The sequence below is a fragment of the Canis lupus genome, chromosome 9, assembly GCF_003254725.2.
Source record: "Canis lupus dingo isolate Sandy chromosome 9, ASM325472v2, whole genome shotgun sequence".
Taxonomy (NCBI): Eukaryota; Metazoa; Chordata; class Mammalia; order Carnivora; family Canidae; genus Canis; species Canis lupus.
The window spans coordinates 52994015-53021406 of record NC_064251.1 but is presented as its reverse complement, the minus strand read 5'-3'; the positions used below and the strand labels follow the sequence as shown (position 1 = coordinate 53021406).

The following is a 27392-nucleotide window of genomic DNA, read 5'->3' as shown; positions in this document are numbered from 1 at the left end:
CTGGGTGGGGGTATTCATCTCCCATCACCTCACATGCAGGTGTGCGAGAGTCCCCAGGGTCACGTCCACAGGCGGGGTTGCTGGGCAGAAGGGCCCTCCTCAGCTTCTGCCAGACACCAGCGCCCTCTCCGCCAGCCTCACTGCCCCCCACCCCCGCAGGACAGAGAGGCCCCGTCTGCTAATCACTTTGTCCCCAGTGCCAGGACCCCTGCACAGCAGACATCTGAGCAGTCTACGTGGCATTTCGTCCCCAGGCATGTCCGTTGGCTTTGCTGGGCCTTCTCCCCCAAGATGGGCTCAAGCCTGGAGCCCAGGCAGGGGGGAGCAGGGGAGCGGTGCTGCAGGTGATCAGGGGGAGCTCCCAAGTTTCGGGTACAGGCCCTCAAGGTTGAGAGAAGCTTCCGGAAAGCCCGTCCAGCTCTGCTGCCCATCCTGCTGCCGCCCGCCTCTGGGCGCCTGTGTGGGGAAACTGCTAATTGACTTCACCCTTGCGAAAAATGTTAACAAATTGCAAATGACCTCTTAGACAAATTTAGAAGTCAGGAGTGTGCTGCTAACTAAGCCTCCCTCCTCTGTCATTAGCTTTTATGTTGGATCCACAAACAATTAAAAAATAACCACAAGCCCAGAGGTCCTCTTCTCTAATTAGCTCTAAGAGTCCTGCCAGGGAGAGCTGCACCTCAATTACCACCCCTTCCTCTAGGCTAGTTAGAAAAGACAGGCCCTCGGGCCAAGGGGGGGCAATTAGGAACAAGGCAGTGGGGGTGAGGAGGAGTGTGGGAGCCGCAGCGGGGCCCCCAGGGCCAGAGCTGATGGGTCGCCCACCCGGAGGAGGTGCTCGTGGCCGCTGGGTTGGAGGGTCCTCTGCACGAGCGAGCGAGGAGCAGAGCTGGAACCCCCAGAGGGGCCCAGGGACCACGTGAGCCAGGACCTCCTGGGGGGGGGGGTTGTGTAGAGGGGGAGCTGCACCCTTGGTGAAATGCAGAGGCCTGGGCCCCAGGCCTGGTGAATCAGAAAGTCAGATGACGGATAAGCTGTTGGGGCGATTCTTGTTGGTCAAGGCTGAGGATCTCTGGCTGCAACAGGATTGAAACGCAGCCTCTGATGCAGGCACAGGCTGTGTCTTCCTGCTCCTGGGCCGGTGGTGGCAGCACGACTTCTGTGGCTCCTGGCCCTCTTGCCCTCATGAGCCCCTTCCTACACACACACACACACATACATACACAGTATTCTAATAATTTAAAATATTTTATGGCTGTGCTGATTTTAAAAGAAATTAAAACATTTTTAAGGGCCCCTAACAGTGTCTTAGGGCCTAAGCATCATGGTCCTAGGCCAGTGGACAGGCTGGCCCCACTTTTCCCCTTCAGACCTGCCCAAACCCTTCCTCCTCCTTTCCCACCCCTGCCTGAGGGAGCAGAGAGGGAGGCAGGAAGAGGCTGGAAAACTAGCCATGAAGCCTGAAGGCCCCAGACTCCACACGGCTCTCTCCTGCTCCCATGGTGAGGGATTCTAAGCACATCACTTACTATCTCTGTGGACCTCCATTTCTACGTCCCCTTGGGTCCGAAGAAGTGGTGTGAGCTCATCAGTCAGGAGTTCTTTGAGCTCTTGGGAAGAGAGACACCATGGATTGTCAGATATTGTTGGGATTCAAGAGGCATAGAGCCTGGGCTACAGTTGCACCTGCCTGGAGAGGCCTGGCAGGTAGAAGGGGAGGAAGCTGGTGCTGTGTAAGGCAGTAGGGAGTGGTGGGGTCTATGTCACACTTGGGCACACGCCTGGCCTAGGGGCAGCGGCTGCACCCGGTTACTGACATGTGGGAATGTGGCCCAAGGTGGCCGTACCAGACAATCTAATACCTCATTAAGGAAAGCCAGACATTTGGATTTTTATGTGAGTTCCGATTTTCTTTTTTTTCTTTTTTTTGAATATTGGTAGCAAAGAGTTTTTCAACAACCACACTGAGCACATGTGCGGGCCAGTGGGGCCTGGAGTCTGCTATTTACAGCTGTGCTGGCATAGTACTGCTAGTTCCGGTCCGAGCAGGATACTTCATCTCCTTGAACTGTACCAATAATTTGGTATCATTATCAACTAGTTCTTTATCAACCGGTTCCCTCATGGGAAAAATGGGGAGTGATTATAGTCACAGGTCCTCCCTTTAGTGGGGCTCTAGTTGCGGGGTGCGGGGGACAGGAACCAGCCCCAGGCATGCAGGGGCAGTGTGGGAAGGAGGGGGCATGGGGGTCAAGGGTCCCCAGAGGGGTCTGGCAGGGGACAGGACTATTTTGTATCTTGACTGTGCTGTGGGTGTGTGAACCTCCCTGTGTGATGAAATTGCATAGAAATAAACACATAACACACAGATGAGTCCAAGTAAATCTGGGGGGATCCAAATGAGATGGGCTGAGATGGGGGGACTGTGTAAGTGTCAATATCTCAGGTATAATTTTGTTCTTTGGTTGATGTTACCATTTAGTGGATGTTACCATTTCGAGGATCTGACCATTTATTTGATGCTGCCATTTCGTTGATGTTACTCCCTTTTATCGTTACCATTGTGTTAATGTTGATGTTCCCAAGCTCTCACCATGGAGAGAACCCAGGTTAGGGGTTACACAAGGGATCTCTCCGTTTCATTTCTTACAACTGCCCATGAAATCTACAACGATTTAGATTTTTTAAAAAATTAATTTAAAAAAAGCAAAATAAAAAGTGGATGTAGCCATCCGCGGCTTCGGTACCATATAGGCAAAGGTAGCTGGAAGCACTTACTAGAAGAAACAGCAGTGCAGCTGTAGGCAAGAGCCAAGTGCTCGGTGGCCGGTCACTGAAGTCACCTGGCTGTCAGACAGACGCAGCAGCCCGATGACCAAACCTCAGGTGCGGAGAAGGGAAGGCCACCAGGCCCCGAAGCACAGCCGCGCGGTGCTTCTGAGCGCGCAGACCCCACCAGGCAGGAGGAACGCCTCCAGCTGACGCTCGGGAAGCTAGGGCTCCTCGGACCGTGGTGCCACTGCTGCGTGTCCCTCGTGGGCCCGGTTTCCTTTGAGAACCTCTGACAGAAGCCCAGCCCTCCAGCCTTCTCCCTCCTTCAAAACCAGACCTTCTCGAGTCCTCGGCCGCGGCCCACCCCGGAGGCCACTGGTCCTCCTGCAGCCCCAAGGCTAGTGCCAGTGCCTGCGCCTGCCCCCTGGGAGCAGCAGACCCCTGGCATATGAGAGATGGATTTTAATTTTATTTTAACAAAACAGCTGTCTCCACTGGAAGAAGCATCGAGCGCCAGATAAGGACCAGTTTTGAGCGGAATCACGTTGAACAGACCTCCATGCTGTCATTGATTTGCCAGGAAGAAAAAAATTGCCTCTGGCTACTAAGCCGAATTAGTAGTCACTGATGACCAATTATTTTAGCCCGCTGTGAACGGAGAGCCGTACTAAAATCCGGTTTGTCAGACCCAAGGCTCCTTTCTCAAACACCTTTCAACAAATGTGTACCTGAAGTCCCTCAGAAGGTTCCTGCAGCTTCCTCTCTTCCGCCAACTTCTCCAGCTCCACAAAGTTTTAATGAGCCGCGAAGATGAAGATGGGTTGCCATGAAAGGGGCCCCCCTAATCCACAGAGCGCTCTTTGGCAGAGAGGAGCCGTGCCGGCAAATCAGAGCTGTCAGCCCTCATCCCCCGCACGCACAAAGTGTCAGCCTAATGTTTGCAAATGATAATTTCCATTTCCCTTGCTCGTCCCTGGTGCCTTCATCCGAGATCAACCCCTGGTCTGGGGTATCAATCGCGAAGCCGCAAAGATGGATTGGATTGAACTAATTTGAAGTTTCTTGCAGGCCTACCCCGAGTAGAGCTGATTTCGTTGCATTTTATTCCCCATTTTCCGCTTTATTAGACTTAGTTTTGACACGGTTTTGTTGTTAGTGAAAACGTCAGGGTGGTGAGGAACTTCTCCGAGAGGTTCCTGCCAGGTTATGGGCAAACAATTTGTCACCGACGGGCACTGCTCGGACACGGCGGAAAGAGCACGCAGAAAGCCTCGTAACTGCGCGTGAGGACCCAAGGCCCTCGCGACGGGGTCGCCCGGGTTCAGGACCCCTTGGCCTCTTGGCGGAGGGAGCGCTGTCGGAGCAAAGCGTAGGAAAGCACAGCTTTACCACCTGGGCGCCGAGCAGGACCAGCGATGAGGCCACCCAGACAGGCCGCTGCACCGCGACCACCGGATCTCCTAGATCCACTTTGGGGTGGCTGAGCTTACAGCCCGGTCGTGAGGAAGCAGACTAGAGCCAGGGGAAACCTGGATGGGGACCCCGGGTGGGCGCCCCAACCCTCAGCTCTGGCACCTGGCCGCTCTGTGTCCGTGAGCAAACCCTGGGCAAGGTGCTTGATCTATCTGAGCTTCAGTTTCCCTCTGTGAAAGTGCGAATGTTCCCCTTCACTTTGGGAGTCATGAGGGAGGAATCAGTGGGACCACAGCTGGAGCGCCCAGCAGCAGGCTTGGTGTAGTAAGTGGTATTAAAACAGGAGGTATTTCTGACCCGCGGTTAGTCTCCAATGCCCACCAGGCCGGGGCTGGGCTGGGAGGCACAGCGCCAGCCTGATCACACTCCCTGTCTTTGTTCATGCCCACCCCTCTCTCTGGAGTCCCCTGGCTTCACTCCCCAAAACCAGCCACACTCTGCTCATCCTCAAAGATCTGTGCCCTTGCTGAATTAAGTTCCTGCCTCCTGGCTCCAACAGAGGCTCTACCTCGGTGCTTAGGCATGGGGTGGGGAGGTGGGGGGAGGCAGTGCAGCAGGCCATGCAAATGCCACACTCACTTGCTGTGTGGTCTTCGGCAAGACAGTGAACTTCTCTGGGCCTTGGATTTCCCATCGTGAAATGGGAATATTAATATCTGTCTCTAAGCGCGCTTGGGTGGCTCCATTGGCTGAGCGTCCGACTCTTGATTTCAGCTCGGGTTGTGATCTCGGGCTCATGAGTGCAAGCCCCATATCCATCTCTACGCTCAGCACAGAGTCTGCTTGTCCCTCTCCTTTGGTTCTCCGCCCCCTAAATAAATAAATAAATAAATAAATAAATAAATAAATAAATAAATAAATATCTTTTTTAAAAAAAAGACATTATTTATTTATTCATGAGAGACACACACACATACACAGAGAGGCAGAGACACAGCCAGAGGGAGAAGCAGGTTCCATCCAGGGAGCCCGATGTGGGACTTGATCCCAGGACTCCAGGATCACCACCTGAGCCAAAGGCAGGTGTTAAACCGCTGAGCCACCCAGGGATCCCTAAATATGTCTTAAAAAAATAAATCTGTCTCTAGAGCTGTTGTCCTCAAGATTGAGGAAGCAGGTGGGAAGTGTGCACTGTGATGATTATTGTTATTTTTGCTGCAGGGTGCAGAGAGCATGTCCCTGCATTTTGTAGAGTCCAGCCCTTTAGGGGGAGCACCTTCATGCTTCTGGGTGGGTGGACAAACAAGGGAGTGGACACTGGGCTGAGATGTCACTCATGGGATATGTAGCCCTTCCTACCCTGGAACGGTCTGGCTCCTCAAATCCTGTGCCACCACCCCACTCCTAGCCTAATTCACTCCACCACAGCAATGGGTGTGACGTGTGGCTGTCACCATGCCTCTTCCTCTCTCCTCTTGCTCAGAAACCATCTGCAGCTCCCCAGTACCCTCACCTTCCTCTGTTAGGGCTCCTGCCTTGGCCATTCTTCCTTCAATCTGCCTTCTTAGTTTTTCTCTTAAAACAACTTTCTTGGGGGGTGATTTATAGACCCTGAAGTGATTCATGTACAGTTTGATGAGTTTTGACAAATGTATACAACCTTAGGGAGAGGGATGCCTGGCTGGCTTAGTTGGTGGAGCATCTAACTCCTGGTCTTGGGAGCCCCACATTGGGTGTAAAGATTACTTTAAAAGAATTTATATGCTGGGTATTCAGTCAAAATACTGCACATTTCCATGACTCCCAGAAGTATCCAGAACCTGTTTGTTGACAGTCCTTCCCCTGCTCCCAGGAGGACCCCCACCAGGACCAAGCTCCCTGACTCTGGGGTAGACTTGGCCCCGTGCCTTCTGCCTTCTGGGCCCCTCCCCAGACGCTTGCGCATGGCCAGTCCTCTGTTACTCTCTGCGCTTTGAAGAGCCTCCAAGCAGCCCCCAACCCCACCTCTGGGGACCCCTCCTGTATCACATGAAAGCACAGCCTTTCACAAGCCCTAATCACTTTCAAATGGTTTTAAAGATTCGCAGTGAATGGGTCTGAAAGTCCCAGATTCTCCTGGCTGGGTGGGCCCTCCGAGGACCACCCACCCCCTAGCCGGAATCCTCTTAGACTATACATCCTCAGGGAGGGGCTGCTGCCCTGTGCCACCTGTCTTGACTGGGCCCTCTGTTCTCTGAGGACAGCCACTGCTGCCCCTTTCAGGGTCCAGGATCCACTCCAACTTGCTGGCTTTAATTACCGAGCCCCTCATGACAGGGAGAGACAGGAACCAAAAGACCCTGTGGCTGGCCCTCCGTGTCTGTGCCCTTCCTGAAGGATGGAAGGGCCACCCCACCCCCATCACTAGTCTCCCCAAGGAAAAGCTCATTTCTTCCAAAAACCTCCTCTTGGGCATTGCAGTGGAGGAGGAAAGCTGTCCTCAGGGAAGGGGTCCTCACCAGGAGAGGGAGTGGGATTCTGGAGCCACTCAGCCTATTCACCAAGCGCAGGCTGGCTGTCCAGGCTGGGAGGTGCCCAGAGAACAATCCAGCCTCGACCCCTGTTCCATGGAGCTCAGAGCCTGATGGAACAGGTGGACACTGAAGTTGTTGCAATAAAAAATATCTAAAAGACCTTTATGGGTGCGAAGTGCAGGGACAGTCATCCTGCAGAGCTAAGGGAGGTCTCAGGAGGGATGGTGGAGCAAGTGGGGGCAGGGGGTGGGTCTCATTTAAGCTGAGACTGGAAGATGACACAGGAGGTATCCTGGGGTGTGCTGGTCTGGGAGGAGGTGGGAGCCGGATGCAGTCCGGGAGATATCACAGAGCCCTTGAAAATTGTGTCCCACGCCCCAAGGGCAGTGAGAAGTCACCCATGGGTGTCGAGAAAGATAGGATCCGATGTGCATTGGTAAGAAAGCCTCAGCTCCTGTGTGGACCAGGGCTGGGGGCTGTTACAGGGCCTAGTGAGAGAGGAAGGGTCTGGGAAGGTCTGGGGTCCTACCTGAGAGTAGCCGGGCCCCCTGAGTCTGGCCTTGGTCTGCGGTTGGCTCCCTGGCGGACCCCTTCAGTCTCCGTGTACATCAATTGGCATTCTCCTGGCTGTAGCCCGAGGGCAGGAGTCCGGGCTTTGCTGGTGGAATGTGCCGTGTGACCCTGGTTCAGCCATTTGACCTCTCTGGGCTTTGGCTTCCCCACTCCCACCTTTCCCACCTCATTTAGTGAGGATAAATAATTAAGACCTTCCGTGTGCAGCCCCTCAAGCTTCTCAAAAGCAAGCTGCAGATAGGATAGCTGTAATTGTGACCACAGGGGCTTCTCAGCCTGTGGCAAAAATCATTCACTTTGGGGTGGAAAAAGAATGCCGTTTTTTAAAAAAAAAAAAATCATCATGATAAAGAATTACATTAACTTAAAAAAAAACAAAACCAAAACGCTGAACATGTTTTAAGGTAGCAGCAAAAAGTAGTTGCAGAAGAAGACAAGGAAATAGCTCCTCAAGATGCATCCTCAAAGGGTCTGGTACCCAGGGAAGCGGGTAAATTCCCTGACACAGCCACGCACGGCACCTCCCTGGCCCCGAAGGCCTGGCCACCCTCAGCTGCTTGCGAGGAGCTGCTGCGAGTTCCAGTCTGATGTTTTCAGGGGCGAGATTGGGGGGCTTGCATCTGTCACCCCTGTTACTGGCTGTGTGTTCCTGGCCAGGTCACGTGACCTCTCAGACTTGGAGCTCCCTTCCTATCTCCTTCTTTCTTTCTCTTTCTTTCTTTCTTTCTTTCTTTCTTTCTTTCTTTCTTTTCTTTCTTTCTTTCTTTCTTTCTTTCTTTCTTTCTTTCTTTCTTTCTTTCTCTCTCTCTTTCTTTCTTCTTTTCTTCTTTCTTTCTCTCTCCTTTTTTCCTTTTATTCATTGCAAGAGTCCTAGAAGCAGTAAACAGACTGAAGAGGAAGGGCCCTCTTGCCTCTCCCCCCCCCACCCCCCATCATCCGCAAGCTTCCTTCCAGCCTTTTCTCCACCGGTCCACACCGGTGTGGATGCAGGTGTCTGCATTATGGCTCTTTCTCCCAGACTTGTGTTTTTACACTTCACATAGGTCTCCAAGATCTTTCTGGGTCATTTACACGGTGGCCAGAGCCACCCTATTCTTTTTGGTGGCTATACAATATTTCCTAATAAAGACACTGTTGCTTTTATAAAAGTGACTGGCACCCTAAACAAGTGGGAGAATTCTAGAACACCCATGTTGTGTTCAAACCTGCTCTGAGGGCCAGGGTGCTTCCCCAGCTCCTTGCCCTGGTGAAATCTCAGACGTCCTAGCCTTTTCTGCTCACATCCAGTACAAAAGACATTCCAGCGCACTAGTTAAGATGTCCAGTCGAGTGTAATAATCCAAACTTCCGGCTTCACTGGGAGAAAACGTTTCTCCCCCTGCTCCCCTGCCCTGGGCTGGAAGCTCAGTGGGCAGGGACAGGGATTGAGCTGCCCTGTGTGACCTGTCTCACCTCCTTCTAGGCTCAGGGGGCAGGTGGAGGGCTGACAGCAGGGCCCCAGTTAGTTTGGGGTGTTACAATGATTTGGGAATCTTTCTTAGGAACAGTCTGGAAAGCCCAGGAATACTGTCTAAAGCGAGGTTGTAGGAGCTGGTGTGACGGATCCCCAGGCCCAAGCTTGAGGCTCTGTTAATATTTTATGCACATGGGTCAAATTGGAACTTTCATGTCATCCTAGACCAATCACCCATTTTGTTTTGGTTTTCACACATATTAGCATAAAGTCATCGACACTATCCTCTTACAATCAAAATAAGATCTTACTTACACTCGAGGGCAGCTTCAGGATTTGTGCGCCTTGGAGCTTATTCAAGCTTGAGGCCCTCTTTGAGAAAGAAAATTCAAAATCATGAATACAAATTTAGGTTCAAAACTTAACACCTAATTAGACCAAGAAAAGAAAAGAGAGCAGATTGCAAATTTAAGTCAGCTGACGAACACCACAAACCGCAAAATTACAGAAAAATCAAACTTGAAAAAAATTAATTGCCTGACAAACCCTGTCTTCATATTCCTCCCTCCCACATTTTGAGACCTCCTACTCCTTGTTCACCTCTTTGTATGACAGGAATTTTATAATACTTTCCCCTAATATGCCCATATTAAGCAATATTGTCCCTTGAAATAATTCTAAATTCACAGGAAGTTGTAAAGACAATACAGAGAGATCCTGCATCCTCTGCATGCAGCTTTTCCCCAGGACAAGATCCTATATAACTATGATGCAATGTCAAAACTAAAAAGGTGGTGTTGGTACAATACACCAACTTTCATCACTTTTATATGCGCTCATGTGTGTAGATCTGTGTAGTGCAGTCAAGATACAGAACTGTCCCGTCACCTCAAAGATCTCCCTCCTGCTACCCCATCGTGACTTCCCTCCCTGCTGGACCCTAATCCCTGGAAAGTTCCTCAAGGTTATGTGCATGAAATCACATGGTGTGTGACCTTTTGAGATTGTCCATGTCCACTTGGCACAATGGCCTTGAGATCCACCTAAGCTGTGGGTTCCAATAGCCAATTCCTTTGTACCGTTGAGTGGAGTTCCATAGTATGCGTGGACCCTGGTTTGTTCATCCACTCATCCACTGGAGGATGTTTCGGTTGTGCCCAGGTTAGACTAATAAGAAAGCTGTCCTTATGGGTCATCCATACTTCCTCCAATGAAATGCCTCTTCGTTTGCTTTCCACGTTGACTTTGAGAGCCCTCCACAGGTTCTGAGAGGAGCACTTTGCCAGATGTGTGGTTTGCAGGGATCTCCTCCTGGTCTGGGTAGCTGGTCTTTTCATCTTCTTGAGAGGACCTTCCACAGAGCAAAAGTTCTTCATTTTGAGGAAGTCCCAATGTATCACTTTTGTTTTCTCATATGGATCATGCTTTTGGTGCCAAGTCTAAGAAGGCAACATCGAGCCTAGCCTGAGCTCCTAAAGATTTTCTCCTGCGTTTTCTTTAGAAAGTTTAATTGGTTTATATTTATATCGAGATCCTTGATCCATATTGAATTAATTCTCGGGGAAGTTCTGAGAATTCAGTTGAGAGTTGTTTTGTGTTTGTTTGTTTTTGCCCACAATGTCCAGTCATTTCAGGGCCATCTGTTGAAAAGACTATCCTTCATCCATCCAGTGGCAATGTCCATCAACTTACAGACTTTATTTTACCTTCTGTGTACCCTAACTTATAATACCCTGAATTATGAAAAAATGCGTCTCCTAGAATTTTTCCTGATCTTTCTTTCTCTGACTTACCTTCCTTCTTTTTCAATGACACATAATTGCTAAGAAATGCACTGTGCCAGCTCATACCGGACACAAGCCATTCCTGCCCTGGTGGTGTGGGCATCCAGTGGCCGAGGCTGGTGACAAACCTGTAAACAATGAACCTGAGCACTTGTGCATGGTGGGCACCTGGCAGGGGCCATCCAGAGATGCACTGTCGGGCAGGTCCTCTGGGGAGGCCACCCCACGGCTGAGACTAGGGGAAGCTGAGCGTGTGCCAGGTGGAGTAGGGGTGGGGAAGGCTTGGGGCCCCATGGCCTGAAGTCTAGGCTTAGTGTAAAACAAGAAAGTGTGATGTGATCTGGTTTATGTCCTGACAAGCCTCTCCACCTTTCTATCCAAGCTAATGAGCCAGAGCAGAAATGGGCAAAACCTGTTGGATGTCCCTCAGCCAGCCAGGCTGGGGCTGCCATGACCCCCAAGGTTTGTCAGCTGTTTCAACCTGCTCTGAGCCCCTCCCTGCCTGTCTCCAGGTAATAACCACTGACCGGAGCAGGACACAAAGACGGTCAGCCCAGGCTGCAAGAGGGCCTCAAAGGGAGGCTCTTGGTGATGTATGCAATGGGGGCTGCTGGGAAGACAGCTCTTCTGTTGTGAATGGCCTCTTGGGGTAGATACTGTGAGCTTACGCATCTCATGTCATTAGAAAGCATGGCCATAAATTAGGCTGCTCAGAAGCATGGGGTGTGTAATAATTAAGCAATAAAAGTCACCACAGGGGTAAAGGAACCAGAAAACAAAGAGCCACTGTTTTTAGACGCACTGCAGACTGCTCTGTAAAGAGACCTCTGAGCTTGAGTGGCATTTCAAAGCTGCTGAACCTCTGCTGGAATAGAGGCCTGGCTCAGCCCAGCTCCAGGGAGGTCTGCACACTGGAGAGTCAGACTACACCAGGAGAACACACGGGGCATAGGGTAGATGTTTAGGGTACCATCGATTCTATATCCCCTTCTGGGGCCATGAAATCCAAAACCTGGAGGGGCCTCACAGGGAGTGAAGACAGTGATGTAGAGGGGTGACAGGGAAGGGAGAGGGGTGTGGCAAAGTAACACCTGATGCTTGGCTCCAGCCAGTTGTCGCTACACAGGCAGATAGGCCACATGGTCAGAACTTGCATATTTTCAAGGCAATCTGGAAAGCTGGGTTTTCATGTAAAATCTCCCACCTTTTTTTTTTTGTTAAGATTTTATTTATTTACTTATGAGAGACACAGAGAGAGGCAGAGACACAGGCAGAGGGAGAAGCAGGCTCCCTGAGGGGAGCCCGATGCAGGACTCGATCCAGGACCTCGGAATCATGCCCTGTGCTGAAAGCAGACGCTCAGCCTCTGAGCCACCCAGAGCCACAGATTTTAGGCACCAAAAATATCCCAATTTTTAACTGTTGATGACAGTTTGAAGTCTCTGAAGACTGCTGTGCAGGCCAAATCAAACAAAGCCAGAGGGGCATCTGGGTGGCTCAGTTGGTTGACTGTCCAACTCTTGATTTTGGTTCAGGTCATGATCTCAGGGTTGTGAGATCAACCCCATCAGGCTCCATGCTGGGCTTGGAACCCATATAAGATTATCTCTCTTTCTCTTTCTGCCCTTCCTCTCCTAAACACACACACACACACACACACACACACACACACTGACACACAAACAGACTTGAGGTTTGCCTTGAGATCCTGGGTAAGGGGGGATGTCTCTTCTTAATACTTTCATTTCTGCATTCCCTGGTCTGTGGGATAAGGTCACTGGGGAAGATTAGAACCTTTCCTGGGAGCACTCGCCTCTCCAGAAGTGCAATGAGAAAAGCTGTGGATCCTCCCCTCCAGATACCAGCTCAGAAATTATTGTCCACAACTTCTTGGGACCTGGGGAGCTAAGACCCCTGGGGCTAAGTCTTAGATCACAACACCTGTGGGTCCTGGGCCCCAACACCCGTGGCCACTCCAGACCCACCAAACCAGAATGTCCTATAACAAGATCCCCCCATGACCCACGCGTGCATGCCAGGTTGCAAAACGCTGCTCTGTGCTTCCTTGGGCTGTAAAAGACTCTGTGATTTCTAGTCTTGGAACCTACAGTAGACGTCATCCATTAAACAGTTTCTACTGGTGTTTCCCCGAGGTGGGCTGAGGAACCCCTGTGTATCAGTTCCCTGGGGTCCTCCGTAACAAATTACCATGCTCTTGGTGGCTTAAAGCCACAGACACGCATTCTCTAATAGTTCTGGAGACTAGAAGCTTGCAAGGTGATGGCAGAGCTGTGCTCCCTCTGGAGGGTTTAGTGGAGAAACCCTCCCCACCTCTTCCACCTGCCACCAGCATGTTTGGCTTGTGGCAGCATCACTGTGCTGTCACCTCTGGTTTCCACACGGCCATTTCCTCTTCCCCCCGTGCCTCTCTTCGCTGTCTCCCATATGAGGACACTTGTCATTGGAGTTAGGTCCTACCCTAAAAAGCATTTGCATAATTATTAATCCCATTTCAAGATCCGTAACTGGACTACATCTGTAAAAGCCCCCCCCCTTTTTTTTTTCAAATAAGGTCATATTCACAGGTTCCAGGGGTTAGGATGGAAACAGCACTTTGAGGGCCACCCTTCAACCCACACACCTGTATCAGAACTATTTCCTATATTTGCTTAGAAAAATGGGATTTCTTGGGCCCCCCTCCCACTTCCCAACTCAGAACCTCTGGGGGTTGGGCCCAGGTGATTCTTATGCACCCCTCAAAAATCTGAGACTCTCTGTCCCAAGGAAATAAGGAAATGATCAGCTCAGACATGAGAGGTAGAAAAGCTGGCTGTTCGCCATCAAAAGGAAAGTCAGAAAGACATAATGGGGGGAAAGCAAATGAGCCTGTTTCACTGTTTCTTCTTCTTTTTCTCTTTTTGCTTAGGACGAAAATGTTCAAACATGCATTAAAGCATAGCAGACAATATAATAACATGCCCATGATCAACCTCCATCACACAGCTTCAACTGTTATCGATACACTCTGCCACCTGTTTTCACTTTATTTTACTGTATTTTATTTTATTTGGTGGACGTTCCTTCTTAAAGCAAACTGCAAACAACCTATTATTCTACCCACAAGCCCTTTTATAAGCATCTCCAGCAGAGACACTTAAATACCTTCCAAACCTCGGCTAGTGTTCACTCAATCCTGGTTGCTGAAAAACAAACCTTCCCACTGATGGTTTGCTGGACTCGGGGTCTGAACAGGTCTGCAGACTACCTGGTGGGTGTGTTCCTTAGGTCTCTGTAATCTACCTCACTTCCTCCTCCTTCCTTCCCAAGTTCCTTCTTTTGCTGAAGTGCTTGAGTCACTTGTCCTGAAGAACATCTCACACTCGGGACTTGGCCCTTAGCATCCTCGCGTGAGCGTGTAGCAAGCTCCCCATGCCCTGCACTCCCTGTGAAGCGTGGCAGGTGGGCCGACAGCTTGCGAGTCCGACACACGGGCACTAGCCACATGTGGCTCCTGAGCCCTTGCAACATGGCTCAAGCCGCCGAGGAACTAGATTTACCATCTTATTTAATTTTGACTAATTTGAATTCAAACTTTGGAACTGAACCTTTTGAACACCCCATGAATATTTTAAAAGGATTATATGTTGGTGTGATAATATTTTGGATAGATTAGATCAATAAAATATGTTAGTAATGAGAGCGATAAAATATATGAATAAAACTAATCCTGCCTGTTTCTTTTTCACATTGCAACTGGAAAAACTCTAGTTTTGTGGTGACTCGCATTGTATTTCTATTTGACAGTGCTTGTCTAGAAGTTTGATTACCTGGAGGGTCACTTTGGTTTCTTTTCCCAAAGAAATGGGTCATTTGGTCCAGCTGCTGCAGGCTGCAGCAGCCCCCACCAGCTCTCCACCTAATGGCGTTAGCAGCCACTGCCGATTATTACCTCAGTCCATTCTTTTCTTTTTAAGATTTTATTTATTTACTTATGAGAGACACAGAAAGGCAAAGACATAGGCAGAAGGAGAAGCCAACTCCCTGTGAGGAGCCTGATGTGGGACTCCATCCCAGGACCCCAGGATCAAAGCCCTGAGCTGGAGGCAGATGCTCAACCACTGAGCCACCCAGGCGTCCTGATCTCAAGCCATTCTTTCACTGGGAGCAGCATACCTGTGATTCCCTTCCCCTCGGCTCTGTCATTCCTCCTGCAATTATCAGCTCTGGTTCTTCTGTAAAGAACCTGTCCTTGTCACCTATCTGGTTACTCTGGGCTGGTCTCACCTGCCGCCCCCACTGCTCTGGGACAGAGACAATGATGGTACCCGCCTGACAGTGTTGCGAAGAGATGGGGCATGCAACATGCTCTTCACAGGGTAGATGCTCTCCTAGCCCTGAGACCCTTGTCAAGGAGACCCAGAGTCAGAAACTAGAGGCCATAATTATTTTACTCCTGCAAAAGGAGAGAGACTCAGTGGAAAATGGGGCTCCATTGTGTACACAGCACAGGTGGGGACTTACAGCCTGGGAACAGGGGGTGAGGGGTCAGGGATGGACACACAGAGGCAGGCCGATGCTTGCTGAACGGACCTGATAGGATTCTTGGTAGAGGCAGGCCAAGGTGATCAAATACGGAGGGGACGATGGGATGGGGGGACTGACCTCACAGACTTTTGATGAAGACTGGCTTCAGCAGACCAAGGACGGGGCCCAAGGACAAGGTCTAGGTGAACAGACGGCTCCAAGGAACCTGTCTAAAGTCTGATATCAGAGACAGTCTTTGTTACCATCTCTCAGAGCACAGCCCTAAAGGTCAGGTGGGCATCCTTGGTGGAGGGGACACCACTGGCCTTCCAAGACATCAAGCCTCTGCACTTCCTCCCTGCAGGCCTTCCACCCCTTTCTTTGACCTACTGCAGCACCGCTACCAGCAGCTTTGGGTGCAGGAACAGAAGGCCACCCAGAAAGCCATTAAGCTGGAGAAGAAGCACAAGGTACATGTGTCCTCCACTCCAGAACGGCCGCCCTTTGGGAAGGGAGTGGCAGGAGGGGCTGGCCCGGCAAAGCTTTGAGATAAACATCGGTGCATGATTCTCACTGTGGGGGAATGGGGGTAGGAATCAAGCTACTCCGTGCTGTGCTAAAAGGGTCTTGGTGATGATCACGCCCAAACACTACTCAAGCCCCAAAAGTGGAAGATTCTGGCCCGGGTCCTGTGTGCCTCTGAGACAGGAGCAGGACCCAGTGTCCAACTCCCACCTGGGGACTCCTTCCATCAAAACTTCACATGAGTTTGCTCATCCAGAAATCTGATTTTAAACTAATCTGACCCAACCTTGACAGAAATATGCCCTGTATCATCTGTAAAGAAAAGGCTAATAAGGCAGGATCACACATTTTGGGGGTGCCTGGGTGGCTCAGTTGGTGAAGTGTCTGCCTTCAGCTCAGGTCATGATCCCAGGCTTCTGGGACCAGCCCTACATCAGGCTTCCTACTCAGCAGGGAGTCTGCTTAAGCTTCTCTTTCTCCCTCTCCCTCTGCCCCTACCCTTGCTCGTGCTTACTCTCTCTCTCTCTCTCTTTCTCTCTCTCTCTCTCTCAAATAAAGAAATAAAATCTTAAAAAAAGGGATGCCTGGGTGGCTCAGCGGTTGAGTGTCTGCTTTCAGCTCAGGGCATGATCCTGGGGTCCCAGGATCGAATCTTGCATCAGGCTCCCTGCAGGAAGCCTGCTTCTCCCTCTGTCTGTGTCTCTGCCTCTCTCTGTGTGTCTCTCATGAATAAATAAATAAAATCCTTTAAAAAATTTAAAAACCACATTCTGTTATACTTTAGGAATACATTTTGTTTCAAATTAATGATGAGGCCACATACTAAACCCATTCTGTACATCACGTACATCATTTCAGTGATGTTTGACAAAAGCCCCAGGAGTGGGTATTATTCCTGTTTCCTGGGCATGGAAACTGAGCCTCAGAGAGGCAGCACCTGCACAGGGAAATTGAAGCTTGAGGACAGAACCATGTCCCCATACTGCCACTTGCTAATTAATGGTGTGAGTTGTAGTCGATCCAAACAGGTGGATGTAGTGCTACACAGATTCCATGAGAAGCATGATTGTAGCGTGTCCGGTGGGTGCAGCAATCCAGCCAGGGCTGTCCCTATGTCGTGTTCCATACAGGGAGCTGGGCTGAGCATGCACCCGTGTTCCTGCGCTCTTATTTCCTGAACACCCCAGCAGGCTAAGATCTCATCAGGGCAGGGCGGTTGTTCGGTTTTCATATGGTCAAACTCAAGCTCAGAGGGATTAAGTGACTGGCCAAAGGCATCAGAGCCAGGCCTGGACTCGAGTGTGTGCAGCCCCAGAGTCTCCACTCTTCTTCTTTTATTTTAATTTATTTTTTAAAATTTATTTATTCATGAGAGACACAGAGAGAGAGGCAGAAACACAGGCAGAGGGAGAAGCAGGCTCCACACAAGGAGCCCAATGCGGGACTCGACCCCGGGAATCCAGGATCACACCCTGAGCCAAAGGCAGACGCTCAACCACTGAGCCACCCAGGTGTCCCATCTCCACTCTTCCTAATGGCAAGGTCCCACTCATGCTGGTTATGGGACAGCCTGGAGTTCAGCAACAGGGCAAAGATGTTCTAGAACAAAACTGGGGAGCAGAAGAGTCTTACTAAGGGTCCTGGCACTGATGGGCACAGGGTGTCAGTCTCCCCAGGCCCATGGCCAGCGGCCAAGGCCCCTCCCGCTGTTCTTGGCATCGATAGAGCGCGAGACACCAGCTCATTAAAAAGCAGAGTGTTGTAATAACATTTTAAAAGCAGCCCATGACTAGTTTATTCGTTAATGGCTCAAGAAAGAGTCAACTTACTATGGTAACGACCAGTTTCAGAGGGAGCACTGCCATTACAAACTGCTTTATAGCTCCAATTTGGTCGTGTTTTTTAATTAGCGGCAATTTCACGGCAACTCAGAGTGTCGCAAATCCATGGAAAACCGGGCTCCCGAGGACACATCTTCTGACTCTAGAGACAACTGTGGCCAGTGCCCCTCCTTGTTCAGCAGAGCACTCTACTGTGATGTTCCCAAGCACTGGTTGGGAACTGGGGCCAGCTCCAGGGGTGTGACTTCGAGTGAGCCACCAACTTGGGATCTCAGTTCCCTCATTGGGGAAAAAAATGGGTCAGACTAAATGCGGCTCCCCCCCCCATGCTGTCCCCAGCACATAGTAGGCCCTCAGAAACCACTTGTGGAACCAACCCCAGAGTTCTCTTCCTGTTCCAAGATTCTCTGTGGCTGTACATTGTCTAACAAACAGCTGATGAACTCCCAGACCCACAAACACTGGGGCTGAGGTTAATAAGATGACTGGTCTACAAGGCCAAGTTGCCACCATCCAAGGGGAAGCCTGTATCTCCAACTGCTAAGATGTCCTGGGTTTTTGATGGTGATGCCCTCAAGTGAAATCGTGGGCAACAGCTTCCATGTAGTGAGTCATCATCTTGGGTCCTTCTGCTCAAAGCTGAATCCAGCAAATCCTACGGCAACCAACCCTGTCAGGCATCAGTGACCACTTCCAGCAGGGAGCCCCACCTCCATTTAGAAAGGGGAAATGAGGTGCTTGTATCCCTCTGATTCTGAAGGCCAGCTTGGTAACTCCCGGCCAGATAGCATCTCTGGTTTGCGGATAGTTTCCAAACTGTTCTAGGAAACAGAGAAGACAGCTAACCCAAAGGGCTTCTAAGTTATCCAGAGATACATTCAATAAAATTAACTTAGGGACACCTGGGTGGCTCAGCGGTTGAGTGTCTGCCTTCAGCTCAGGGCGTGATCCCAGGGTCCTAGGATCAAGTCCCGCATCGGGCTCCCTGCATGGAACCTGCTCCTCCCTCTGCCTGTGTCTCTGCCTCTCTCTCTCTGTGTCTTTCATGAATAAATAAATAAAATCTTTAAAAATTAAATTAAATTAAATTAATGTAAATGGGGGTGCCTGGGTGGCTCAGTGGATTAAGCTTCTACCTTTGGCTCAGGTCATGATCCCAGGGTCCTGGGATCAAGCTCCGAATCAGGCTCTCTGCTCAGCGGGATTCAGTGGGGTGGTGGCATCTTCAGCTACATTTGGGTCAGTTTTTATTGTCAGCTCCTCCTTTTGTGTGCCTCTGTCACAGCAGCAGCCCTCCTGGGAGAGCGCTGGAAGTTTATCAAGCCCTGCCCTCTGAAGGAGAGACGAAGCACAGCCCCAGTAGAACCCAGGGCAGATACAGATTTTGAGAGACCTGAGACTTCCACACGTTGGAAGTCCTATTTAAGGGGAGTGGGATAGGGGCACCTGAGTAGCATCTGCCTTTGACTTAGGTCCTGATCCCGGGGTCCTGGGATCGAGCCCCATGTCTGGCTCCCTGCTCAGCAGAGTCTGCTTCTCTCTCCCTCCACCTCTCCCCATGCTTGTACACTCTCTCGCTCTCTCTCTCAAATAAATAAATAAAATCTTTTTATTTTTTTCTTTTGTTTTTTAATAAAATCTTTTTTAAAAAAAGGGGGGCAGAGTGGGACATACGGGTTCTAGTTATGGAATGAATTAGTCCCAGGGAATAGTCAATGGGACTGTGCCTGTGGCGAGTACCTCATAACCTATAGACTTGTTGAGTCACTATGTTGTCCACCCGAAACTAATGTAACATAGTGTGTGAGCTATACTTCAATTTATTTTTTTTAATTTTTATTTATTTATGATAGTCACAGAGAGAGAGAGAGAGAGAGAGAGAGAGAGAGGCAGAGACGTAGGCAGAGGGAGAAGCAGGCTCCATGCACCGGGAGCCCGACGTGGGATTCGATCCCGGGTCTCCAGGATCGCGCCCTGGGCCAAAGGCCCACGCCAAACCGCTGCGCCACCCAGGGATCCCCAATTTAAAAAAAAGAAAGGAGAAAGTACATAAAACGTATTACCGTTACAAATTTTAGAGAAACAGAGCCCATGAATAGGACCCCCCTCCAGGACCTTAGGAGGGACCCTGTGCCATGAGGATCCCCCAAAGCTCAAGCTGTATCAGATCATGGGAAATTTACGTCTAGAGCCAAACCAGAAACCAGAGCAACATGCTTGCAACAGCGGGTGGTCCCACGCCTTAGTCCACTGAGCAGTGTGGCCAGGGAAGCAGGTGCAGTGAAATCAGACTCAGAGAAGGGCTGGAGCCAGGAGGAATGTGACCCCTGGGTCTGCAGCACCAGGAATCCCAACCCTCTGCCCTCACCTCCCTTTCGTCATAGCTTGGGCTCCTCCGGGCAGCCAGGAAACCACCTCAGCTCTTCATTTCTCTGGCCTGCAGGTGATCCTGGGGAAGCTGTATGAGACCCGGAGCAGTCAGCTGAGAAAGTACAAGCCGCCAGTGAAGCTGGATGCCCTCTGGCATATGCCTCATTTCCAGAAGGTCAGTCTCGCCTCCAAATGCCCCTTCCCACACCTAAGGTGGATGCCTCTCACTTTGCCTGGTCTTTATCTGTCCTCTAGACAGTGAAATTCTGTGGCCTTCTACCCACTGGTTGGCATAATAATAGATACTATATTATTGCTGCAGTATCTTATATTATCTTACTGATTCTTCGTACTTACTGATGTGGGGGCTGCTGCCATCCTCATTCCCCAGATGGGGAGCATGGCCAATGCTGGCTTAAGTGGCGGCCCTTAGCTGAACTTGGGCCACTGACCACAGAGACTGGGTGTCTGTCTACTGCAGTGGACACTGTCTGAGCCAAACCACCCCCCTCCACTGATGGGGTCATGGGTGCACCACATCCCGCACTGGGGATTTGACCAGCGCTAAACCTCCTTGCAGGATGGCATTCCTGGGGCAAGGGGAGCAAATGTCTACTAGAGGCTGACATAAGGGGATAGCACACACCCAGAGTGATCTTAGCACCCACCGTGCCTCAGCCTCAGAACTGCACTGGTGCTCGTTAGGCCACGTACCCCTGTCCCACCCAGAGTGGGATCATCTTCAGGGCCTTTTAGTAGGGGAAGAGCAGTGTGAGAGCGAGGTGCGATATCCAGAGGAGGGGAACTGGGAGACTTGGAGACAGCAGCTTCTGAGTGGGAGGGGAGCCGCACATTCCCAAGTCGGGCCCAGCGAGTCTTTCTAGGGGCCACAGGGACACGCCTGGCCCTAGGAAGACAGCTGGACAAAGCAGCGTTCCTGGCCAGCCCAGCCCACCCGTGGTATTGAGTTAAACTGCAATTTGGACAAAGAAGGGGCCAGTGCCTTCCTGAGCCTAATGCAATCGAACAAGCTGCCGAGCTTCATGGAGAAGCCTGCTTGCCCCCCGATGTGGCCTTTTGCATCCTGCCCAAGTGGCCTTTGTCAGCATATGTCAGTGACCATTCACCTGGCGCCCGTCAGCCCGTATCACCCTGCACATGAACGTGACTGGGCACTGAGCAGGAGGCACCAGGAGTCCCTGCCCACGTCGCTTTGTTGCTCCTCCACCCTGGCCTGGTGGTATGGCTCGGTTCTGGTTTCTCTGTCTCCCCCAATTTCCTGCCTTTTTAACCACCTTCCTCCCCCCACTCCTCTCTCCACAGCCTCCTTCCAGGCCCCTCCTCTGCAGTTTTCCCTCCTTTGCTCTTTTTACTCTGATTTTATTCTCTGATTTTCCCTGGGAGGCTGCCCAGGGAGGGATGGGGACCCAGCACTCTCTGAGCACCAGAGGCCCTCTGCAGCACTCTGCTCGATGGTGTCACCTCTACTCCTCAGCCCTAGATTTAGAAGCCACTGAGCCACTGAGGCAGTGGACAAAGGAGGGATCGGGGGGCTTGGGCCAGTGGAGCAAGGAAAGGGCCCCTACCCTTATGCCCCCAGATCAGGAGAGCATGTCCCCCAATCTGATGTCCCCACGGTGGCTGGCCCAGAGTCCGACATGAACCAATCAGCTTCTATTTTCAAAAGCGGGACTTTGACTCAGCTGTGCCTGAGTTCTTCTATTCTAGACTGCTGTTATTGAAACACGGTCAGGAGCAACAGGAGGTAGCCTGTACATGCCACCCTGTGATTGGGTGCCAGGCATTGTGCTAAGTCATCTCTGTGCATTATTAGGCTTCATGTTCAGAACGAGTTCCCCCCACTGCTTCGTGGTATGGGGGTGGGCAGAGTGCGCTGTCCTCCTCCAGTGAGAGGGGTGGTGGGCCTGGAAGTCTGGTTCCTCTGACCATTGGCCCCAAGCTCCAACACCCTGCACATGGTGCCATAGAAACAATGAGAAAGAATAAACATGCAGGCCCCAGGATTCATAGGACACTTTTCATCTTTCTGGGGATGTTTGCGGGTTCCTCTCCGGGGCTCTCAGAGCAAGGCTCGTCCCTGGGCGCCACTGTGTGCAGCCTGGCAGAGACCCTAGCCACCTCCCCCACAAATGATGGCTTTATGAATACAACACTTAGCCCCCTACTTTTAGGAAACACTACCAACAGGATGTGTTCGTTACTCTCACTGTGCACCCAGCACTAGTCACGCATGGTTTTGTAGACAGGATGCCCCCATTCAACTGGCGTGGAACCTGAGGGTCAGCTGAAGGGACATGCCCTATAGGAAAGGGTCCCAGATTCAATCCAGGGCCGCAGAAGCCCGGGGCCTCCTGAGGATCCTACCCTCACTTCTGGCTGCACCCTGGCAGGTGCCTCTGCAGCATCTCCGGGCTCCTCTCTCCCCTTCACAGTGTGCGTCCTCATTGCAATTAATTAGTTAAGTGGGCAATTAGTTGTCCATCTTCCCCAGCAAAATGGGAGCCCCCAAGGCCCATGCCTGTTGTCCTTGGACCCTCATGGTGTCCCCAGAGCCCCGCACCCAGTGAGTGGTCATTGAATGTCTCCGGGAAGAATGAATGAAGGGGGAGATGGAATGAATGAATGAATGAATGAATGAGCGGTACAGCCCAGGACGGGGGAAGAATTACCAAGCCTTTCACCGAGCCGCTGACAGCCCTTTCCCAACCTGAGCATCCTGGTGCCCCCCACCCTGGCCACCCCCACCGGGTCCAGGCTCAGGAGGGCCAGCGCGGGTGGGGGCCGTGGGGGGCTACTTGGCATCCTGCACGAAGCCCCAGGAGGGTCTTTGTCTGTGCCTCGTGTCTGTGTTGAGCCGTCGCCCCCCCCTCACCCCCCAGACCCATTATGAAAGGGAAAAGCGCTCCCAAAAAAGTTGAACCTGTCACAGTGATGGATAACCTAAATGGACTCTCCCCGCTCGCGAACAGATGTCGCCGCTGAACCCTGTCAGAAATAATTAAACACCTCTCACGTGGAAAAGCAGCAGGCAGGGGCGGGCGGCCCGCTCCTTGCGCCGGTGGACACCGGGCGAGCTGGCTTCCTGCACCTCGGCCCGCCCTCTAGGGGACCAACCCCGGCCACCAGGGGCCACCCAGAGCCGGCCACCTGCGGCACCACGTGGCCGGAGGTGAGGAAGCACCCTGTGGGCGGCCGGCGCCCGTTCTGCTCTGTGCCGCCAGCCACCGCACGGATGGCCGTGTCCCAGAGACTGGGTAGGCGAAGAGGCTCTCTGGGCCTCAGTTTCCTCCTCTGGAAGTGAGCGCTAGCACAGTTCTTAAGGGCGTCCTCCAACCTAAGGCCTCGCGGTCCCAGGGTTCACTGATCGAGGAGCCGTGTGGGAGGGGGCTTGGTGGCTCCCGGAGGTAGCAGATCCCCAACCCGGAGGGAGCTGTCAGGGGAAATGGCTGGGACCTTTTCCCTCAAGCTCCCATTTGGGGGACGGGATGTGAGCTCACCGCCTCCTGTCCCTGAGTGAAGGCACTGCTGGGCTTGCAGCCGACACCCTCGGTACCCAGTGGCAACAGGGCTCGTGCCCTTCGCAATGCGCCCGGGGGACAGGGGCGGGGGGGCAGCCAGCGGGGAGGGACCCCGCGAGCTATGTCTGGGTGTGCATGTGACTCGGGGCAACCCTGCCACTCCCTGCCTGTCACGTGGCTTTACCCATCCAAGACCCCGTTCCCTCTTCTGAAGATGAGGGTGGCAGAAGGATTCGATGTATACATGCAGCAGGGCACCTGGACTCTATTAAGGTGCCAATAAATGGTATCTTCCCTGGGGAAGGTCCTGGTGGTCATTCATTCACTCACTCATTCATTCACAAATCTTGTCGAGCATCTTTGCACCAGACCGGGTTCTCAGTCCCTCCTGAATTCACAAGTGCTCTGCGCTGCTGGCCGTGCTCGGTTTCCCGCACTGGCTGCTGGTGACTGGCAAGAGAAGAAGTGAGTAGATGGACAGAGGGGTGCACAGCTAGATGGGGAGGTTTGGAGCAGCTCCACTCCCTGGTGTCCAGGGTTCAAAGCCTGAAATGGTGGGGAGACCCTAACCTCAGCTGGCAGCTGTGAGCTGGGGACTGGGGGGCAATGTGAGTAACCATACCCCCGTCAACATCATCCTGGTACTGGCTGGCCCACCCTGCTCACCTGCCTTTCTGCAGAAACCTGCTCGGGTTTTCCAGGCAGGGCCCGGAATCCAGGCTTGCCTGTTGGGAGGGGGGATTATTAATAGTCCTAGTCTGAACCCGCACATCGTGTGGCCGCCTGATATTAAGCCAGGAAAAGCAGACGGTTTATCCTTCTTTACAAAGATTGCCAGTGATAATAGCCCAGAGACAGATATCCGGGGGGAGTGCTCCCAAGTATTTATGGCTACACCCCCACAACCGTGTCAGCCCAGACGTGCCAGTAGAGGCAGCTTCCGTATGACTTGAAGGATCCTATACTGACATCGCATAGATAACATATAATCCTGTGAAATAGTATACAGCCACTGAAAATAATGTTTATAGTCCCCTTATTGACATGTTCCTAACACATTACTGGGGAAAGAACATGTGCTGTGTGGTGCCATTGGCATGGAGGCCCACACACCTGCACAGGTGTCTGTCCAGAGGGAGGGGTCCCCAGGTGGCAGCAGCAGTGACCTCTGGGGTGGGGTGAGGCTGAGTGTTACTTTCTCTGCTTCTCTTTTCTGCATCGTTTGAATTTTTACAGTGAGTACATGACTTTTACAAAACCAATAAGGCTATATTTAAAAAAAAAAACAGATTTGAAAGGTGGGGATGTTATGTCCTTCCTCCAGTGCTTGTCCCAGGGCTCAAGACCCCTTCCGCCCAGTCCCTCCTGAACTCACAAGCGCTCTGCACTGCTGACCATGCTCGGTTTCCACCCTGGGTTTCCATCAGGCGCCGAGATCAGAGGCCAGTGCTCTCCCCGAGCAGTGAAGGCAGTTGGCTCCCTGAGTCTGGTTCTCCTTGGCCAAGTCTATGCTATAATTGGAGATCCCCAGCCCATTTTAGAGAGAGGTTTGCCCAAGCATCTCGAGGTCACCTCTCGCAACCGAATACTGTGCCTCTCTCCTGACAGACCTGTCTGTCCTCCCCAGTGCCAATACCCACTGACATTACATAGTCATTCAGTCACTAAAGTATGAACAAATTGACTATATTTTCATTTGGCTTTTGGTTTCAGCCCCACTGCTTTAGAATAATGGCCGAAGCTATTAAACTAACAGTTTGATTTACAAGCTCTTGTGCTCTGAATGCTGGGATCAGACTCCTCTCTTTGTGGAAGACTAACCCTGCCTTGGGTCTCCTGGGCCCCTAGCTCCCTAATAGAACCGGAGATGGAGACGGCAGGAAAAAAAATCAGCAGTCAGCCAAGCAGTGACACCCAGAGATGCAGCTGATTAGTGAAAGCTGCTGAATCTAAGAAAAGGATTTTCTTCCCCACCTTTAAGCTCCCTTACAAATCATAGCCGGCTGGAAAGTTAACTCTCTGTTAAACCCCCAGAGCGGGCTCTGAGCCCGTCCACCCAGCTGCTGCCACCTCTCCAAAGGGCTCCAAAGGGCCAACAAAATATGAGCCCTTCCCCGGACAGATGTGTCCAGCCCCAAAGTCACTCCTTCCAAGCCTGGAAAGGACAGATGCCAGATCTGCTGCCCCTCCCCGAGGTCCCCGCACCAGTGATGTATTTTAAGAATCCTGTCGCTCTGCTGCATTGAAATAAGAATCAGCCCATGTTGCTGCGTAGGGCACTGAGCGCAGGGATGGAATGTGTCACACGCGGAAACAGGGCAATAGGGAGAGTGATTCAGAGGTCCTGATGCAGTTGACATTTCTTCCCTAAATACAGATGCCCCCATTATAAATCAGATCAGTATGCAGAAGAGCTGCCTTGCTGGAGAGATGAAAGCGGGGGCCTAATTGGTTTACATAATCTTGGCACCTTGGAGGGACAGAATTTTTAGGCACCTGCTCGTGAGGTGACATTGCTGCTCAGTACTGGCAAGTCACAAAGAGCCAGAGCTGAAGCTCTGGGGACAAGAACAAGACAAAAGTGGTGGTGGGAGGTGGGGGGATGGCAGCAAAGTTTCTGGAACAGTGGGGACGAGTCTGGGTTCCCAGGTCACGGAGGGACAGGTCAGGCATCTATGTTGGGACCCAGAGAAATGGGAGTTTGCACTTCTAACTGGGGACCCCCGGCCTGACTGTCCCCTTAACATTTCCAGTGCCTCAGTTCACGACAGAACACTCTTCTCCCGAGCAGGGGACAAAACCACTTCTATTGGTATTGAAAATCAACAAGAAAAGAGACAAAACAGCTTGTTTGGCATCAGGCATATATTTCTAACCTCTAGATGTAACAAAACTCTCACTTTGAATTTGGAGTTGGTGGGGCTCTGGTGGCCCCCAGTTCTTCTTCCAGCCCATCCCCAAGAGAACAATTCTTGGTGATCTGAAGGAGATCTCCCAGCTTGAGCAGAACTTGGGGCTAAGCTCCATTGCATGCATCCCCACGCACCCGCTTCTGTCACCAGGCACCCACGCAGCCACCATGACAGGACCCAGAGCCACCTAGCATGTGGCCAGCAGCAGGTTCCAGTGATAAACAACCGGAGGTGATTTGCTTCGGTACACTGAGCTTTGTCTAAAGTGCGGGGCAGGACGATCCAAGAGGCTGGTGTGCTTGTATCTCAAAGCCGCACGCAAGAAACACGGCCTCCCTGGTGTCCCTCAGAGATGCAAAGGTGTTGGGGAGAAAGTAAGAGGATGGGAGTGTTTCCTGGCCTCTTCCCTTCCTCCACTCAGAGAGGTCCTGGGCAATGATGCGTTAGAGCCCACAAAGGAACATGAGCAGTGTGACCTGAGTCCAGCAGCTGGACAAGCAAGAGGGAAGCATGCCCAAGAAGTTCCTCAGAGGCAGCGTTCCCAATGGCAGTGACAGTGACAACACTCAGAGCTCACGTGTCCAGAGCACCTCATAGGTGCTTTGAGGAGCACTCTCATTATGTGGCAATGCTCCCCCTCACTCTCCATGGCCAAGAAGAGCCGTGCTGTCTCAGAGATGAAGGCACTGTGGTGGGAGGCCTCAAGTCATGTGCCCCGGTGAGTGGGGGCTTGGGCCCCCTGGCAGGCTGCCCCAGGCCTCAGGCCTTGGTAGAGCTGATAAATACTACAGATCTGAAACTGAGGTCAGGGGCCAGTCGGGGGCTAAATACAGGGCCTGGGAAGGAGAGTGAAGGGCAGTCAGGAACTTGAGTTTTATAGGTGTCCAGAGGGTCGTGGCCAGCCCTGCTCTTGGCTGATTTAAGCCCTTGCAATAAACAAAATTTCCCACTGCCCTGAAAGCCTTTAGACCTTGATAAAGCCCCCGAGCATCTTTTAAATTACAATTTGGCCCCAAGGCCAAAAAGGAAAAAGGTCATTGATCGCAGGCCTGCTGCATGAAAAGGTGGGCATTGGGGGGAGAGCTGAGCCTGTGGGCTCGTCTGCCTCACGACGGCCTCTGCACCTGCACCCATAGCATGGGGACACATAAAGTGCCCGGCGTGGGCCTGGCC

At 51.7% G+C, this 27392-nt stretch overlaps 1 protein-coding gene across 6 annotated transcripts in view; it reads left to right on the top strand.

Moving 5' to 3' along the window:
* CFAP77 (cilia and flagella associated protein 77) overlaps nucleotides 1-27392 on the top strand; it is a 150744-nt gene that overhangs the window by 105930 nt on the left and 17422 nt on the right. For all 6 annotated transcript variants that reach the window (XM_049114955.1, XM_049114954.1, XM_025475590.3 and 3 more), the window contains exons 4-5: nucleotides 15397-15502; nucleotides 19842-19943. In XM_049114955.1, the coding sequence (XP_048970912.1) occupies nucleotides 15397-15502; nucleotides 19842-19943 (208 nt within the window). The remainder of the gene's footprint in view (nucleotides 1-15396; nucleotides 15503-19841; nucleotides 19944-27392) is intronic.